Here is a 16,605-nt window from a genome sequence, read left to right as displayed (position 1 = left end):
GACTGTGCAGAAAAGGAAGGGTAAATAAATTACATACCTTTTGTGGGTAATATCTCTTCAAGGACCGCGAGTTAGAATGGAAACATTTTGATGCTAATTTTTAAGTGGGGCTGTAAATTAAGGGGAAGTTCAAATATTCTGATGTATGTTTCAGGCCAGCAGCCTTCTTCCGATCAAGCATCTGGCATATTGTTGAGAAAAATTAAGGTCCAAAATTGGTTGGTTTAATGCAATTTTGCGTCCCACAGAAATGGCGCAGCCAGGACCAATCCCCACCACTATTTGGTTATATTAACCTAATAATCAGTAGTGTCTCGAATAAATCAAGATAAAAACAAATCTTGGATATTTTGCGATGGATGCCATTCAGTTCAGTGTGAGTGAAAGAGGGTATTATATTAGCTACAACTTTATTTGTACCATATATGGCAAGAAATAGCAAAGGGACTTGTGCTTGCTGAAAAACGAGCTGAACAAATATAAACGCTAGCTAGCTTTTCCATTTGAAACCCAAGATTTTTGCTGATATAATATAATACCTTATTGAACTGTGAAAGCTATATTACATTTAAGGAACAATAGAATAATTAACATGGTCAAATATCAATTTGCAGTAACATCTTCAAATGAGCACAATTATACACAAATAATTACTGTAAAATGTACATAAACAGAACTAAACAAATAATATATTAGTTACACATTTTGTTGAAAAACCATTTTTCATTTTTGAGTGCTTTCATTTTAAAGTAAACAGCTAAGAGTACAATGATACTGGCTTGAATTCAGAATCAATGATTTATTTTCTATGAAAAGTGAACCAATAACAAGATACAGATGGAGGCAACTGACTACAAACTTTACTCTAGTGGTTGATTACAGCCCAGCAAAACCTCGAGAGCAAAACCTATAGATTGTGCTGTTTCAGCAGGTTTTGGTTTCCTCTGCATTTGATTGTTCACATAGAATGAACCAAGTTATGGCCAATGAAAGAAATACCCAGACAGGACAATTGGCACGTAGAATTTCTGGATGATTACACAGGTTGATTTTTGTTTCAATTATGACTTTTGTTGCCGGGATAAAAAAGCAGGAGTAACTTTTAACAATTAACAAATTCAGGAATGTTGCCAAGTGATGGTCTGAGAAAGCACCAAGAGGGCAGTCAGACTCTCACAGGTTAGAAAGATGGTGTCTTCCCTGCAATACTTATCATGGGGTTCAGCAATTCTTGACTGAATAGGTTACAATATTTAACCACACTACGAACCTAGACTTAGAACATATTTTGCTATATTGTATGAACATAGAACATTACAGTACAGTACAGGCCCTTTGGCCCTCGATGTTGTGCCGAACAGTGGAACCAATTTGAAGCCAATCTGTCCTACACTGTTCCATTTTCATCCATATATTTATCCAGTGAGCATTTAAATGCCTTTAAAGTTGGTGTGTATACTACTATTGCAGGCAGGGCATTTCAACATTTTTGCTGGTTTCTCATTATAAGATCATAAGAAATAAGTTGTCCATAGAGTCATAGAGCTTAGGAACAGCCCTTCGATCTAACCAGTTCATACTGACCATAATCCCAAACTAAACTAGTCGCACCTGCCTGTTCCTGGTTCATATCCCCAAACCTTTCCTATTCATGTACTTGTCCTAATGTCTTTTAATATTGTAACTGCACCTGTATCCACCACTTCCTCTGGAAGTTCATTCTCTGTGTAAAAAGAGATGTCCCTCATGTCTTTTTAAAATCGTTCTTGTCTCACCTAAAAAATATGCTCCTAGTTTTGAATTCCCCCACTCTAGGGAAAAGACACCTGCCATTCAAGTTATCTATACACGATTACATTTTATAAACCTCAATAAGGTCACCCCTCCCCCTCTGGTTTTTGATCTCTGGAGATTCCTCAATTTTTTATAATATCATGGGTAATCTGATTACAGTCTTAAATCCAATGTCTTGCTTGTTGCAAAACCCTCGATTCTCTTCTCAATTAAAAATCTGTCCAACTCAGCCCTGAATAAATTCAATGGCTCAAATTCCACTGCTCTTTGCAGGAGAGAATTTCAAAACTACCGACCAACGAGAGAAGAAATTCTTCCTCATTTCAGTCTTAAATAGGGACTCTTTATTTTTAAACTGTCTCTTAGTTCTAGATTCCCACAAAAGCAGGAAAGTCCTTTTAGCATTGACCTTATTACGTTCCTTTAGAATTTTACATGCGAATGATGTCACCTCTCAGTCTTCTCAGCTCTTCTTCATCTTTTCTTCCTCCTCATGTTCATTTTCTTCTTCTTCTCTTTTTCTTCCCTTCAACTCCTGGCTTCTGTCGAGTGACGTTTCTGGGTCTCTGGCGATGACTCCCAGCCTGGTGTTGCGGCCTCTCATAGGGGTCTCTTGGCCTGCTGCAGTGGCTTCCCGGCCAGCTGTAGCAACCTCCTGGCCTCCCTAGGAGCATGCCAACATTGGTGTGACGACCTTCCCAGCTTGGCATGGTGACTTCCTGGCCTGGTGCAGCGGCTTCCTCCCACAGCAGCCTCCTGGCATTGGCGTGGCAACCTTCCCAGTGTGACATGGTGACCTCCTGGCCTGGCAATAGCAGCTTCTTCAGGAGAGGCCTCCCGGTTTGGCAAGATGACCTTCCGGATTCCATCTATCACTCCAGCTCCATGAGTACTCACTTTATGTAATAGCTGTTTTTATGGCATCTTATTGAAAGCCTTTTTAAGTCCAAATGTACAACAGCATCTAGTCCTCCTTTATCCACCCTGCTTCTTACATCCTCCAGGAATTCTAATAAATTTATTAAATATGATTTGCTTTTCATAAAACCATGTTGACTCTGTTTTACTACATTACGATTTTCTTCATATGGCCCGAGAGTCATAGAATCATACAGCGCGGAAACAGACCCCATGGTCCAACCAATTCGTATCCTGCTGCAAATCCTTAATAATGGATTCCAATATTTTCCCAATGACAGGTATGAGACCTGACCAGTTTTCATTCACCTCTCTTAGCTTTCTATCTGCTTACTTCATGTCAACCAAGGCAAAGTGGGAACACTCTCACATTTATGTCAGGTTCGGGGCTGATGTTCCACTTCAGATATTTAAACGTGAAATCTAGACTGATATTCTGTTGCATCAAACTGAATACCTAACTATTGAAAGTGCTCTCAAAAGATGAAAGAGTGAACTAACTGATACTCCATTTGCCTTCTCAAACGAATACAAAAGATCCCTTGATATTACTTGAAGGTGATCAGAGGAGTTTTCAATGATGTTCTGGTCAACAATGTCCCCACACAAAATCAGTAAACAGATTATCCAACTACTTTTCAATTTTGCTGTCACATTTCATACATTAGAACCGTTAATTCATTTGGAACATCTAATGTTTGTAAAAGGTGCGATATTAATCAAAAGGTTTTCAGGGGAGGCCAAGCTTTCTTCAACTAGGAGAAAGTGAGGATTGCAGATGCTGGAGATCAGAGCTGAAAAATGTGTTGCTGGAAAAGCACAGCAGGTCAGGCAGCATCCAAGGAGTAGGAGAATCGACTTTTCGGGCATAAGCCCTTCTTATGCTCGAAACGTCGATTCTCCTGCTCCTTGGATGCTGCCTGACCTGCTGCGCTTTTCCAGCAACACATTTTTCAGCTCAAGCTTTTTTCAAGTCAACAACCTAATCATTTGACCAATGCATTAATTCCTGAATTCCTGTTGATGTTTCAATTAAAAGAAATATTGGTTCTCTAGGTCTTGTCACTTGACTTGCGAGAATAGGAACAATTGTGGGGCCAGATGGGAAGGCAGTGAGGCAAAGTTGGCTGCCATTGGCATACAAATGGAACCCAATCAAAAAGACACTGTCATGGAGATTAGAAAATGTAGAAGCAAGGACCCAAGGTTGGATTACACAAAGGACAACGATGTGAGCAGAAGAAAACAAACCCTTTGGGGGCATCAGCGCTACAGTGGAATACTCCATTCAAGTCCTTTTAAATTCAAATAAATCTGTATTGGTGCCACTGAGTTCCCTTAGTGCCAGTCCTGTGCAATTGCCAGCAGGCCAATTATGAAACTGCCAACATCTCCTGCTATGCAACTGGCATATCTAGACCCACAGAGACCGTAAAATATAGGATCATTTATTAACATCAAAACTAATACAAAGGTCAATCAAATTAGTTCCGAATTGTGCCTTACAATATGTATGCAACAGGATTCAAGTCACAGGGACATATCTTCATGTGCAAGGGCAGAAATCTTGTACAGAACAGATGCCCATTGTGGAACCTGTGAATTTTCATTCCATTGCAACCTTTGAAGGATATACTCATGGAAACAATTGAGCTCTAGCCTCAGGATAAGAAGAAGCATGGTCAGCAGTCTGTATGCTACTGGGTTAGTGCTTTAAATGCAGATGGTAGCGTTGGCACAATAGGGAGTGTTAGGACTCCTGAGCACCTGTGCTCCAGGACAGCCACATCCTTCTCTCTCTCTCCTTTTCCGTCTTTTTCTTTCCCTTCATCTTCTGACGTCATGGAAAAGCTGTGGCGGTGTCAGAGAGTCGTTGGCACCAGTGATGGCTGTGCCCGGATCAAGGGTTCCTGACTGTGGTAGGCCCGGAGCATGGACCCGGGAATTTGGTGGGCTGCCATCTTGGTGCCAGGAGCATGACTGTCGTAGACCCATAGCAGCATCTTGATGGGACACGGAGGCGAGGTCAGCGTGTACTGGGAAGGCGTGGCCTGGCACTGTCTGAAAGACTAGGTTAGTATCCCCGCCTAGCGAGATCCTCGGTAGTATAGTGGTTAGTATCCCCGCCTGCTTTATTCCTGATGAAGGGCTTTTGCCCGAAACATCGATTTCGCTGCTCATTGGATGCTGCCTGAACTGCTGTGCTCTTCCAGCACCACTGATCCAGAATCCACTGTCTGAAAGACTGTAATGCTGAACGTTACTTTTCTTTATTTTTCTAATTTATTTCTGAGATCCAGTACATAGGTACTTTTCTACATAAGATGGCACCCTAAGTGGAGACATTGTAAACCTTTCACTGCACTCATGTGAATACATATGACAATAAACCTAATTTTTATTCTAAATACAATGTTTCTGTTGGCTCATTGCCAGGATGTTGTATTTAAAACTTTGGGAAAAAAGTCCTCACAACACGAGTTACAAATTTACACTGGAGATCAAAATAAATTCATCTAGAGTTAGCTGCAAATAAATTTAAACATCATCAAATAATTTGTACATTACTACAACGATGACAGCTTATGTTAACAGTTATGGCTTAAATATAAAGCAGTGCAACATGATAATTGTGAGGTTTGAATTTCAGGATTTGATACAGCAGCAAAGTTTAACCATTATACAGATCAACAAAAGGGATAGTGTTTATTTAAAATAGAAACATGTTTCCAATTTTAAATTTTCACTGAAAGGCTTTGTTCCAGGATTGACTCAGATACCGTTGTTTTGACATTTTGCCAAAGAATTTTGTTATATGTTTTTCATTGTGTGCAAATCATAAAAGATTAACAAATGAGCTAATGCATAATAGGGTTTGCTTTTATACTACTATTTTGGCATGACACAAGCCTTCTCCCCTGATAATATCGTTTGTCTGTTGTCTGCCTATAAACATGCTTCAAGACAAATTGTAAAAATTTATGAGAGATTCAAGAAAAACACATTTGGTGAGAAAAAAGGAAATGAAAGAAGTAAAGAAAACAGTTATTCATTCTTTTGAATTATTTTCTCTTAAAAGGGTTAAACATGAGAGCACAGTTTCATGATGGGGGAAACTGGTTACTTAGGATTGAGATGAGGAGAAATCACTTCACTCAAGCGGTTATGATTATGTTTATAGCTGCAATCGACAGGTTTTTAGTGTCAGGAAATCGAGGATGGGGGCGGTGGCAGTGGGAATGTGGAATTAAAGTTAAAGATCAGTCGTGCTCAGAATGAATGGCGGAGCAGGGTGGGTGAACTGTATGGTTTACTTCTGCTCCTATTTCTCATGTTCTTCAACTGAGTACACAAGATAGCAGGGGCAGCATTTGTCATAATGAAAATATGAAATAGATGAAGGTCTTCACTTCCATTGTTAAGATGGACCCAAGTGATGAGAACTAAAATGCCTCGCAAATAGGCCCGAAATCTGCAGTAGCATTGATGCCAAATCAGTCAGCATTTGCTGTCACTACTCCTCTTCAATTCCAACTTGCAGAGTTAACACATGGACAACTAAATATGGAAATATAAAAAAGTGATTTTATACTTCTCCAGGAGGTATGCAGTTTACTCTTAGCAGAGGGCAATAAATTAGAAATCAAAGATTTGCCAATTTACGCTATGAATCTAACGGCCAAATAAAACCCTTGAAAATGTTGCACCTTGCTGCATCAAGTGTAACTTGCTTTTAATGGCGAATTTTGTTGAGCCCCAATTTTTTTTTTAAATTTGTGGCTGGTCAAAGTTTTTCCATTATAGACAAAAATCCCAAATTTTTTAAATGTTTTGTCTGGTTTATGATATTGTACTTCCACCGTAACCCCACATTTATAATCCAATAACTCATTTCCCTCTTTAATTAAAAGTGAATGATCATCAGTGCATTGTAATTACTGGTTAGCTGCCAGTGAAAATAATGGATGTAAGTTTGCTCACTGAGCTGGACGATTCGGTTTCGGAAGTTTTGTCACCGTATTCGGTAACATCATCAGTGAGCCCCTGGTGAAGCATTAGTGGAATGGCCTGCTTTTTAATTATGTGTTTAGGTTTCCTCGGGTTGGTGATGTCATTTTCTGTGGTGATGTCATTTCCTGTTCTTTTTCTCAGTGGATGGTAAATGAGATCTAAGTCAATGCGTTGTTAATAGAGTTCCAGTTGGAATGCCATGCTTCTAGGAATTCTCACGCATGTCTCTGTTTGGCTTGTCCTAGGATGGATGTGTTGTCCCAGTTGAAGTGGTGTCCTTCCTCATCTCTATGTAAGGATAATAGTGAGAGTGGGTCATGTCTTTTTGTGGCGAGTTGATGTTCTTGTATCCTGATGGCTAGTTTTCTGCCTGATTGTCCAATGTAATATTTGTTACAGTTCTTGAACGGTATTTTGTAAATGACATTAGTTTTGCTCGTTGTCAGTATAGGGTCTTTCAAGTTCATTAGCTGCTGTTTTAGTGTGTTGGTGGGTTTGTGGGCTACCATGATGCCAAGAGGTCTGAGTAGTCTGCAGTCATTCTGAGATGTCTTTGATGTAGGGGAGAGTGGCTAGGGTTTCTAGACATGTTTTGTCTGCTTGTTGGGGTTTGTTGCTGAGAGATCAGTGGACTGTGTTCATTGGGTACCTGTTCTTTTTGAGTACACTGTATAGGTGATTTTCCTCTGCTCTGTGAAGTTCTTCTGTGCTGCAGTGTGTGGTGGCTCATTGAAATAACGTTCTAATGCAGTTCCTTTTGTGGGTGTTGGGATGATTGCTTTTGTAGTTCAGTATTAAGTCCAAATGTGTTGTTTTCCTGTAGACTCTGGTTTGAAGTTCCTAATTGGCTGTTTGCTCTACTGTGACATCTAAGAATGGCAGTTTGTTGTTGTTTTCCTCCTCATTAGTGAATTTTATGCCAGTAAGGGTATTATTGATGGTCTTAAAGGTTTCCTCTAATTTGTTTTGTTCAGTGATGATAAAGGTGTCATTCATGTAGCGGACCCAAACTTTGGGTTGGATGGTTGGCAGAGCTGTTTGCTCAAGTCTCTGCATTACAGCCTCTGCTAAGAATCCTGATATCGAAGATCCCATGGGTGTTCCATTAGTTTGTCTGTAGGTTTTGCTGTTGAAGGTGAAGTGGGTAGTAAGGAATAGGTCCACCAGCTTGACGATATAGTCCTTGCTGATGAAGTTGGTGGTGTTTGGTGTATGTGTCTTTGGGTCTTCTAATAGTGTAGTCTGTGTTTCCTTGGCTAGGTTAACATTGATGGATGTGAAGCCGGAGACTTACCGATGATGCTACCTAGTATGGTGATGAAACATCTGAAAATGAACCTTCCAGCTCAGCGAGCAAATCTACATCCAGAACCTTAACCTGAGCTTCAAACCTCACTGTGAAAATAATTTAATGTGATTGGTTGTATACCTTGCTTGATGGCATCATAGCTGTCTTGAGAGCTACTTGACTTGTCGTAGTCAAACCCATGTTGGAAAAGGGATAATCCAGATCACAGAGATGGGCTGATCTTTGCAAGGCATTATGATACATTAGTCAAGTTGCCTTCAGTTATACAGGCAATAGCAATTGCTTTACTCTGTGTTTCCTTGATTTTGATGAGGTGGTAAAGCTGTAAACTGTAACATGCTGAAACAGTGCAGAGATCCCCTGTGGACATTCCCCTCAGCAATAAGTATACGGTTTTGGATACTGCTGGGGGTGATGACCTACCAGAGGAAAGCCATAGCAGTCAGTTCTCTGGCACTGAGCCTGACACTGTGGCAAAGAAGGGAAGGGGGCAGAATAGAAAAGTACTCGTGTTAGGGGACTCGATGGTTAGGGGAATCGACAGGAGATTTTGTGGTCAGGATCGGGATTCCTGGAAGGTATGTTGCCTCCCAGGTGCCAGGGGCCGGGACGTCTCCGATCGGGTGTATAAGGTTCTAAAAGGGGAGGGCGAACAGCCAGAAATCGTGTTACATATTGGCATTAATGATATAGCCAGGAAAAGGATCGAGGATATAAAAAGTGATTTCAGGGAGTTAGGATTGAAGCTGAAAATCAGGAGAAACAGAATAGTGTTCTCTAGTTTACTACCAGTGCCACGAGATAGCGAGGCGAGGAACAGGGAGCAGGCGGAGCTTAATACGTGGCTGTGCAGTTGGTGTTGGATGGAGGGCTTCAGATATGTAGATAATTGGGATGCCTTCTGGGGAAGGTAGGACCTCTACAAGAAGGATGGGTTGCATCTGAATTGGAAGGGGACCAATGTCCTGGGTGGAAGGTTTGCTCGATTAGTTAGTGAGGGTTTAAACTAGTATGGCAGGGGGGTGGGAACCTGAGCTGTATACCGGAGGTGAGAGTTGATGCAGATTAGACAATAGCAAGAGGTAGACCAGCTAGTGGGAATGATTTTCCTGGGAAGGAACCAAGGGATCAGTTAAAGTGTGTTTGCTTTAACGCAAGGAGTATCAGGAAAAGAAGTGACGAACTTGGAGCATGGATCAGTACCTGGTGCTATGATGTTGTGGCCATAACAGAGACATGGATTTCTCAGGGGCAGGAATGGTTGCTGGATGTTCCAGGGTTTAGAGCATTTAAAAAGAATTGGGGGGGGGGGGTGAAGAGAAGGGGGTGTAGCATTACTAATCAGAGAGGGTATCACAGCTATAGAAGCTTCCATTGTCGAGGAAGATCTGCCTACTGAGTCAGTATGGGTGGAAATTAGGAATAGCAAGGGAGCAGTCACCTCTTTAGGGGTTTACTACAGGCCCCCCAATAGCAGCAGGGAGATGGGAGAAAGCATAGGTCGGCAGATTTTGGAAAAGTGTGGACGTAGTAGGGTTGTTGTAATGGGTGACTTTAAATTTCCTAATATTGATTGGAACCTCCTTCGAGCAGATGGTTTGGAAAGATCTGTTTTTGTAAGGTGTGTTCAGGAGGGTTTCCTAACTCAGTACGTTGACAGGCCGACGAGGGGAGAGGCCATTCTAGACTTGGTGCTTGGAAACGAGCTGGGGCAGGTATCAGATCTTGTGGTGGGAGAGCATTTTGGTGATAGTGACCACAACTGCCTCACATTCTACATAGCTGTGGAGAAGGAGAGGGTTAGGCAAAATGGGAGGATATTTAATCGGGGAAGAGGAAACTATGATGCGATTAGACATGAGTTAGGAAGCATGGATTGTTCCATGGTAAAGGCACGAGAGACATGTGGAGACTGTTTTAGGAACAGTTGTTGCAAGTGATGAATAAGTATGTCCCTCTGAGACAGGCAAGAAGAGGTAAGATAAAGGAACCTTGGATGACGAGAGCGGTGGAGCTTCTCATCAAAAGGAAAAAGATAGCTTACATAAGGTGGAGGAAGCTAGGGTCAAGCTCAGCTCTGGAGGATTACAGGCAGGCGAGGAAGGAGCTCAAAAATGATCTGAGGAGAGCCAGGAGGGGGCACGAGAAAGGCTTAGCAGAACGGATTAGGGAGAACACAAAGGCATTTTACACTTATGTGAGGAATAAGAGAATGGTTAAAGAAAGAGTAGGGCCGATCAGGGATAGCATCGGGAATTTGTGTGTGGAGTCTGAGGAGGTAGGGGAAGCCCGAAATGAGTCTTTTGCTTCTGTCTTTACGAAAGAAACGAACTTTGTAGTGAATGAAACCTTTGAAAAGCAGGTGTGCATGCTGGAATGGATAGAGATAGATGAAGCTGATGTGCTGAAAATTTTGTCAAACATTAAGATTGACAAGTCGCCAGGCCTGGACCAGATTTGTCCTCTGTTGCTTTGGGAAACGAGAAATGCAATTGCTTCGCCTAATATAACTAATGTATAAGTTATATTAAACGAAGGTCTTTGCATCCTCGCTCTCCACTGGAGTCGTACCTGAGGACTGGAGAGAGGCAAATGTAATTCCTCTCTTCAAGAAAGGAAATAGGGAAATCCCCGGCAATTACAGACCAGTAAGTCTCACGTCTGTCATCTGCAAGGTGTTAGAAAGGATTCTGAGGGATAGGATTTATGATCATCTGGAAGAGCATGGTTTGATTAAATGCACTCAACACGACTTTGTGAGGGGCAGGTCATGCCTCACAAACCTTATCGAGTTCTTTGAGGATGTGACTAGAAAATTTGATGAGGGTCGAGCTGTGGATGTAGTGTATATGGACTTCAGCAAGGCATTTGATAAGGTTCCCCATGGTAGGCTCATTCAGAAGGTCAGGAGGAATTGGGATCCAGGGGAACTTAGCTGTCCGGATACAGAATTGGCTGGCCAACAGAAGACAGCAAGTGGCAGTAGAAGGAAAATATTCTGCCTGGAAATCTGTGGTGAATAGTGTTCCACAGGGCTCTGTCCTTGGGCCTCTACTGTTTGTAATTTTTATTAATGACTTGGAATAGGGGATTGAAGGATGGGTCAGCAAGTTTGCAGACGACACAAAGGGGGAGGTGTCGTTGACAATATAGAGGGCTGTTATAGGCTGCAGCTGGACATTGACAGGATGCAGAGATGGGCTGAAAGGAGGCAGATGGAGTTCAACTGGATAAATGTGAGGTGATGTATTTTGGAAGGTCAAATTTGAAAGCTGAGTACAGGATTAAGGGTAGGATTCTTGGCAGTGTGGAGGGACAAAGGGATCTTGGTGTGCAGGTACATAGATCCCTTAAAATGGCCACCTAAGTGGACAGGGTTGTTAAGAAAGCATATGGTGTTTTGGCTTTCATTAACAGGGGGATTGAGTTTAAGAGTCGTGAGATCTTGTTGCAGCTCTATAAAACTTTGGTTAGACCACACTTGGAATACTGCGTCCAGTTCTGATTGGCCTATTATAGGAAAGATGCGGATGCTTTGGAGAGGGTTCAGAGGAGGTTTACCAGGATGCTGCCTGGACTGGAGGGCTTATCTTACGAAGAGAGGTGACTGAGCTTGGACTTTTTTCATTGGAGAAAAGGAGGAGGAGAGGGGACCTAATTGAGGTAAACAAGATAATGAGAGGCATAGATAGAGTCGATAGCCAGAGACTATTTCCCAGGGCAGAAATGACTAACACGAGGGGTCATAGTTTTAAGCTGGTTGGAGAAAAGTATAGAGGGGATGTCAGAGGCGGGTTCTTTACACAGAGAGTTGTGAGAGCATGGAATGCATTGCCAGCAGCTGTTGTGGAAGCAAGGTCATTGGGGATATTTAAGAGACTCCTGGACATGCATATGGTCACAGAAATTTGAGGGTGCATACATGAGGATCAGTGGTCGGCACAACATCGTGGGCTGAAGGGCCTGTTCTATGCTGTACTGTTCTATGTTCTAACGTTATGAAGAAGATTTTTGCAAACTCATCTAGTTCCGCTTGGATCCCTGATAATTTTCACTGTCACAGAAAATGGTGTGTGCTGGTAAAATGCATAGGGAGGGACTTTTGCCCATGCATTGGGCAGCTTCTTGCCACCGCACAATAGAAACTGAAGTACATCATAAAGGCAACCCAGGAAGAAAGAAGACTGTAATTTCCTAAAGGAGGTAGGATGTGTAAGAATTTGGGTCGCATGTGATGATGAATAAAAACGAGGAAAATGATTCAATGAAAATCACCCTTAGCAATCTTCGGACAAAAATGGGTTTTTTGTCTGGTGTCAGCTATAATGCATACATTAATGCTGTTCAAATCATACAAATAGCATTGAAAAGTCAATCACTAATGTATTAATGATTTACTTAAACCAATGAAACAAATATCCCATTAGATCACCTACCTGTAACTTAGGTTCACGTTTCATCATTTCTAGTATCATATAACATCCAATAGAATGGCCAATCAGCACCAACTTGACATCCTTTGGCACATGTTTCCTCAGGAACGATAATTTATGCTCTATTTGTCCATTCAAGCCAAACACATCCTCCAGCTCAACATCTGAAAGATAAAGACACTATTAAAAGTAAATATACTCCCACACAAGTAATTTGTCAACAAAGAAGATAAAAACAAACACCAAGAGCTTCTTGTATGTACATAAAAAAGAAACTAAAGTGACTGTCGGACCCTTGAAGGACATGACTGGAAAATTGATATTAGGAATAGAGTACTTATCAGATAGCTGGCGATTATCATTCACTTATTTAATTTAGAGACTGCTGTTTTGAAAATTTAGCACACACCACATGCCAACACCACGAAGTTCAGATTTGGCCCCTGGAGTTACTGCTCGGTGAATGAAAATCAAGTTCAAACCTACACTCTTCGCAAAGACTATTTATCTCATGCAAACGTCAAGGGGAGAAAAGCAAAAACGGGGAAGGGAGAAGGAAGGAAAAGTGATTAAATTACAAATAAGAAAACAATACATAAATGTCAATTGAGGATTGTGTAGAAACATATTGATTGTAAACTATAGGTCATAGGTCATAACAATAAGTGATAAAGTCTTATAAAATTGGTGCAGTGGATATGATCTGATGTTTGTGAACTTAATGCTGAGTCTTTACAAATTGTAAAATACAGTCTTTACTCTTGTCTTGCAACATAAATTTAAGAGCAAACTTGAACAGCCTGCATATAATTTCAATCAACTTATTGCTGAACAGTAACTTGCCTTGTGAGTACCTTTCAATTGAAAGTATGATATACTTTCTCACATGCCCACAAACAGAGATATGCTTATACCCCACTATTTTGGCTTACACATACTTCAATTACGATGTAGTTCTAATTATGAAAACTGTTTGAAACACTTGCTTAAATACAGTCTTGCTTTCATTATTGAAAATGTGAGACTTTTACCAAGCTAAGCAATTTTGAAAAGTCTGTATTGATTTGATTTGATTTATTATTGTCACATGTACATAGGTACAGTGAAAAGTTTTGTTTTACATGCAGTCCAGGCAGATCATACCATACAAAGTACATTAGTGTAATAGCACAGAGCAAGGATTAGAATGTTACAGCTACAAAGAAAATGCACAAAGAGTGAGTTTAACATCAAATTTAAAAATTGAGAGTCCATTCAGCAGTCTAATAACAGCAGGGAAGAAGTAGTTCTTGCATCTGTTGTGTTTCAGTTTCTGTACCTTCTTCCTGACGGAGGAGATGGGAAGGGTCTTTGATGATGTTGGCTGCCTTTCTGGGGCAGCGAGAAGTATAGAGATAGTCAATAGATGGAAGGTTGGTTTGTGTAATGGACTGGGCTGTGTTCACAATTCTCTGTCGTCTCTTCCAGTCCTGGGCAGAGCAGTTGACATACCAAGCCGCGATGCATCCTGTGGTGTATCTATAAAAATTGGTAAGAGTCTTTACAGACAGGCTGAATTTCCTCAGCTTCCTGAGGAAATAGAGGCGTTGTTGTGCTTTCTTGACTGTCGCATCAACGTGGGTGGACCATGACAGATTGTTAGTGATTTGTCATTCCCAGGAACTTGACGCTCTGGACCATCTCCACTTCAGCACCGTTGATACAGCCAGGGACATGCCCTCCAACTTGATTCCTGAAGTCAATGACCATTTCCTTTGCTTTGTTGACATTGAGGGAGAGATTGCTATCTTTACACCATGCCACCAAACACTATCCCTTTCCTGTACTCTATCTTGCCACTGCTTCACTTGGATACAGCCCAAAGGCAAGTCCTTGGCTCCTTGGGTGCTGGTGCTTAATCCTCGACTGTTTGCTGGCTAGTTTGGTCAGTGGTATGTTGTAATTGCCTGGCACTCTCAGGGACAGGGCACAATGGCAAGCCTCAAGTTCCCCATAGCTGGGATTGCATAGATGCTGCAAAGAAAACAAACATATTTTGCCCATGGTCCCTAAAAATATTTAAAATCTAAGTTTTGTCTGGTTGGTATCTTCATTTTAAATTTGCTATATCATATAAAGAGATCAGTAGTGAAGTAATGAAAGGAATCAGCAATATCAGTGGCAAGTGGCATTTCCTCAGCAATAACATATACACTGATGTTCATTTTGAGTTCTGTCTGAATCAGTGTTGAAGCTTATTATAGCCTTTATTCAAACATGAAAACAAAATCTGAATTGCAGAGGTGTGGTGATAACAAATCCCTTTGTCACCAGGGAAACATTTGAATGTGGCATCCCGGAGAGCTCATAAACTGAGGTCAGAGGGGATCGGTGCTAGCAAACTCACCTCTTGGTGCTGGCAAACTCTCCTCTGACTGCAGACATATCTCACACAAAATAGAAGATGGTTACGGTTAAAGGAAGGCAATCATCTGAGGTTGAGAACATCACAGCAAAAGCTCCTTTTAGCAGTCACCTAACCCCCAACCGTGTTTAGCTGCTTCCCAGCCAGAAGAGGTGAGTGCGTTCACAGATCACTGAACAAATGGCTTGCAAAGAGTATGTTTACAGTACACAAGACCGATAGTCCAGAAAGAATACATTGCGAGATTAATGGGTATATCCAGAGATTTCAAAGCTCTGAAAGGTTTTGAAAGAGAATTACTGAAACATGGTTTGAACCTATTATCAAATTGCAACAGGTTACAAATGGATTATTTTCAACTGAATTTGATGTCAACAGCCTCTGAATGGGGTAGGTTTACATACAACTATATTAGTTCCATTTTGAAAGGTGTGCTTCCTTGGCTAGCTGAGGCATCAATCAGCTGTAGGCGGTAGACCTCTTCATTGTACAAATATGGGAACCCTTTGTACAGTTTTGAAAATCTACTCATGGCTAGAACAGCATTTATCGCCCATTTTTAATTGTCACGGAGAAGGTGGTGGTGATGGGCCGGGTTCTTGACCTGCTGCATTCTGCATAGGACAGACACACCCACAATCCTACAGGGAAAGAATTTACAGGAATTTGACCCAGCACCAGGCAAGGGATAGTGGCATCATTCCAAATCAGGATGCCATGCGGCTGAGCGGGGAACATGCTGCTGGGAGTGTCTCCATGTATCTGCACCTCAACTTTTTGACTGGTACAGGTCACATGTTTGGACAGAGCTCATTAAGGAGTTCTTGATACATTGGTACAGTTTATTTTATAGATTGTGCACTCTGCAGCTATACCTTGTCGGCTGAGGAAAGAAACTTGACACTATCCAGGACAAGATTAGAGTGGTGCTGAATCTCTTGATGAAGGGCTCCTGCCCGAAACGTCGAATTTCCTGCTCCTTGATGCTGCCTCACTTGCAGTGCTTTTCCAGTACCACTCTAATCTTGACTCTAATCTTCAGCATCTGCAGTCCTCACTTTCGCCTGGACAAAGTAGCCTCCTTGACTAGCACCACATCCACAAGCATACATTCCCTCCACCACCAAAACTCAGTAGCACCAGTGTGTACTACTACGCTGCAGAAATTCACCCAAGATCCTCAGATAGCACTTTCCAAATCCATGACCACGAACATCGAGAAGATCAAGGGCAGCAGGTATGTGGGAACACCACCACTTGTAAGTTCCCCTCCAAGTCACTTACCATCCTGACTTGGGTATATATTGCTGTTCTTTCCCTGTTGCTGGATCAATACCCTGGAACTTTCTCCCTAACAGCATTGTGAGTTAACCTACAGCACACGAACAGCAGCTGTACAAAAAGGCAGCTCACCTCCACTTTCTCAATGGCAGCGAGGGACAGGCAATAAATATTGGCCATGTCTTAGGAGTGAATAAAAAAAAATGTTGGATGTGGTTATGCCAGGGAGAAAGTGAGGACTGCAGATGCTGGAGATCAGAGCTGAAAATGTGTTGCTGGAAAAGCGCAGCAGGTCAGGCAGCATCCAAGGAACAGGAGAATCGACGTTTCGGGCATGAGCCCTATCACTCAAGTGAACTGCTTTGTTCCAGATGTTGTTGAGCTTCTTGAGCATTATTGGAGGTGCATCAAATATAGAGTGTTCCATTTACATTCCTGACTTGTGCACAGGCTTT

General features: G+C 41.7%; 1 protein-coding gene across 3 annotated transcripts in view; it reads right to left on the bottom strand.

Moving 5' to 3' along the window:
* ldah (lipid droplet associated hydrolase) overlaps positions 1–16,605 on the bottom strand; it is a 255,730-nt gene that overhangs the window by 58,060 nt on the left and 181,065 nt on the right. For all 3 annotated transcript variants that reach the window (XM_060853789.1, XM_060853778.1, XM_060853800.1), the window contains exon 4: positions 12,469–12,629. In XM_060853789.1, coding sequence (XP_060709772.1) covers positions 12,469–12,629 — 161 coding nt within the window. The remainder of the gene's footprint in view (positions 1–12,468; positions 12,630–16,605) is intronic.

The sequence above is a fragment of the Hemiscyllium ocellatum genome, chromosome 3 (assembly GCF_020745735.1).
Source record: "Hemiscyllium ocellatum isolate sHemOce1 chromosome 3, sHemOce1.pat.X.cur, whole genome shotgun sequence".
NCBI lineage: Eukaryota > Metazoa > Chordata > Chondrichthyes > Orectolobiformes > Hemiscylliidae > Hemiscyllium > Hemiscyllium ocellatum.
This window is presented reverse-complemented; position numbering and strand designations above follow the sequence as displayed.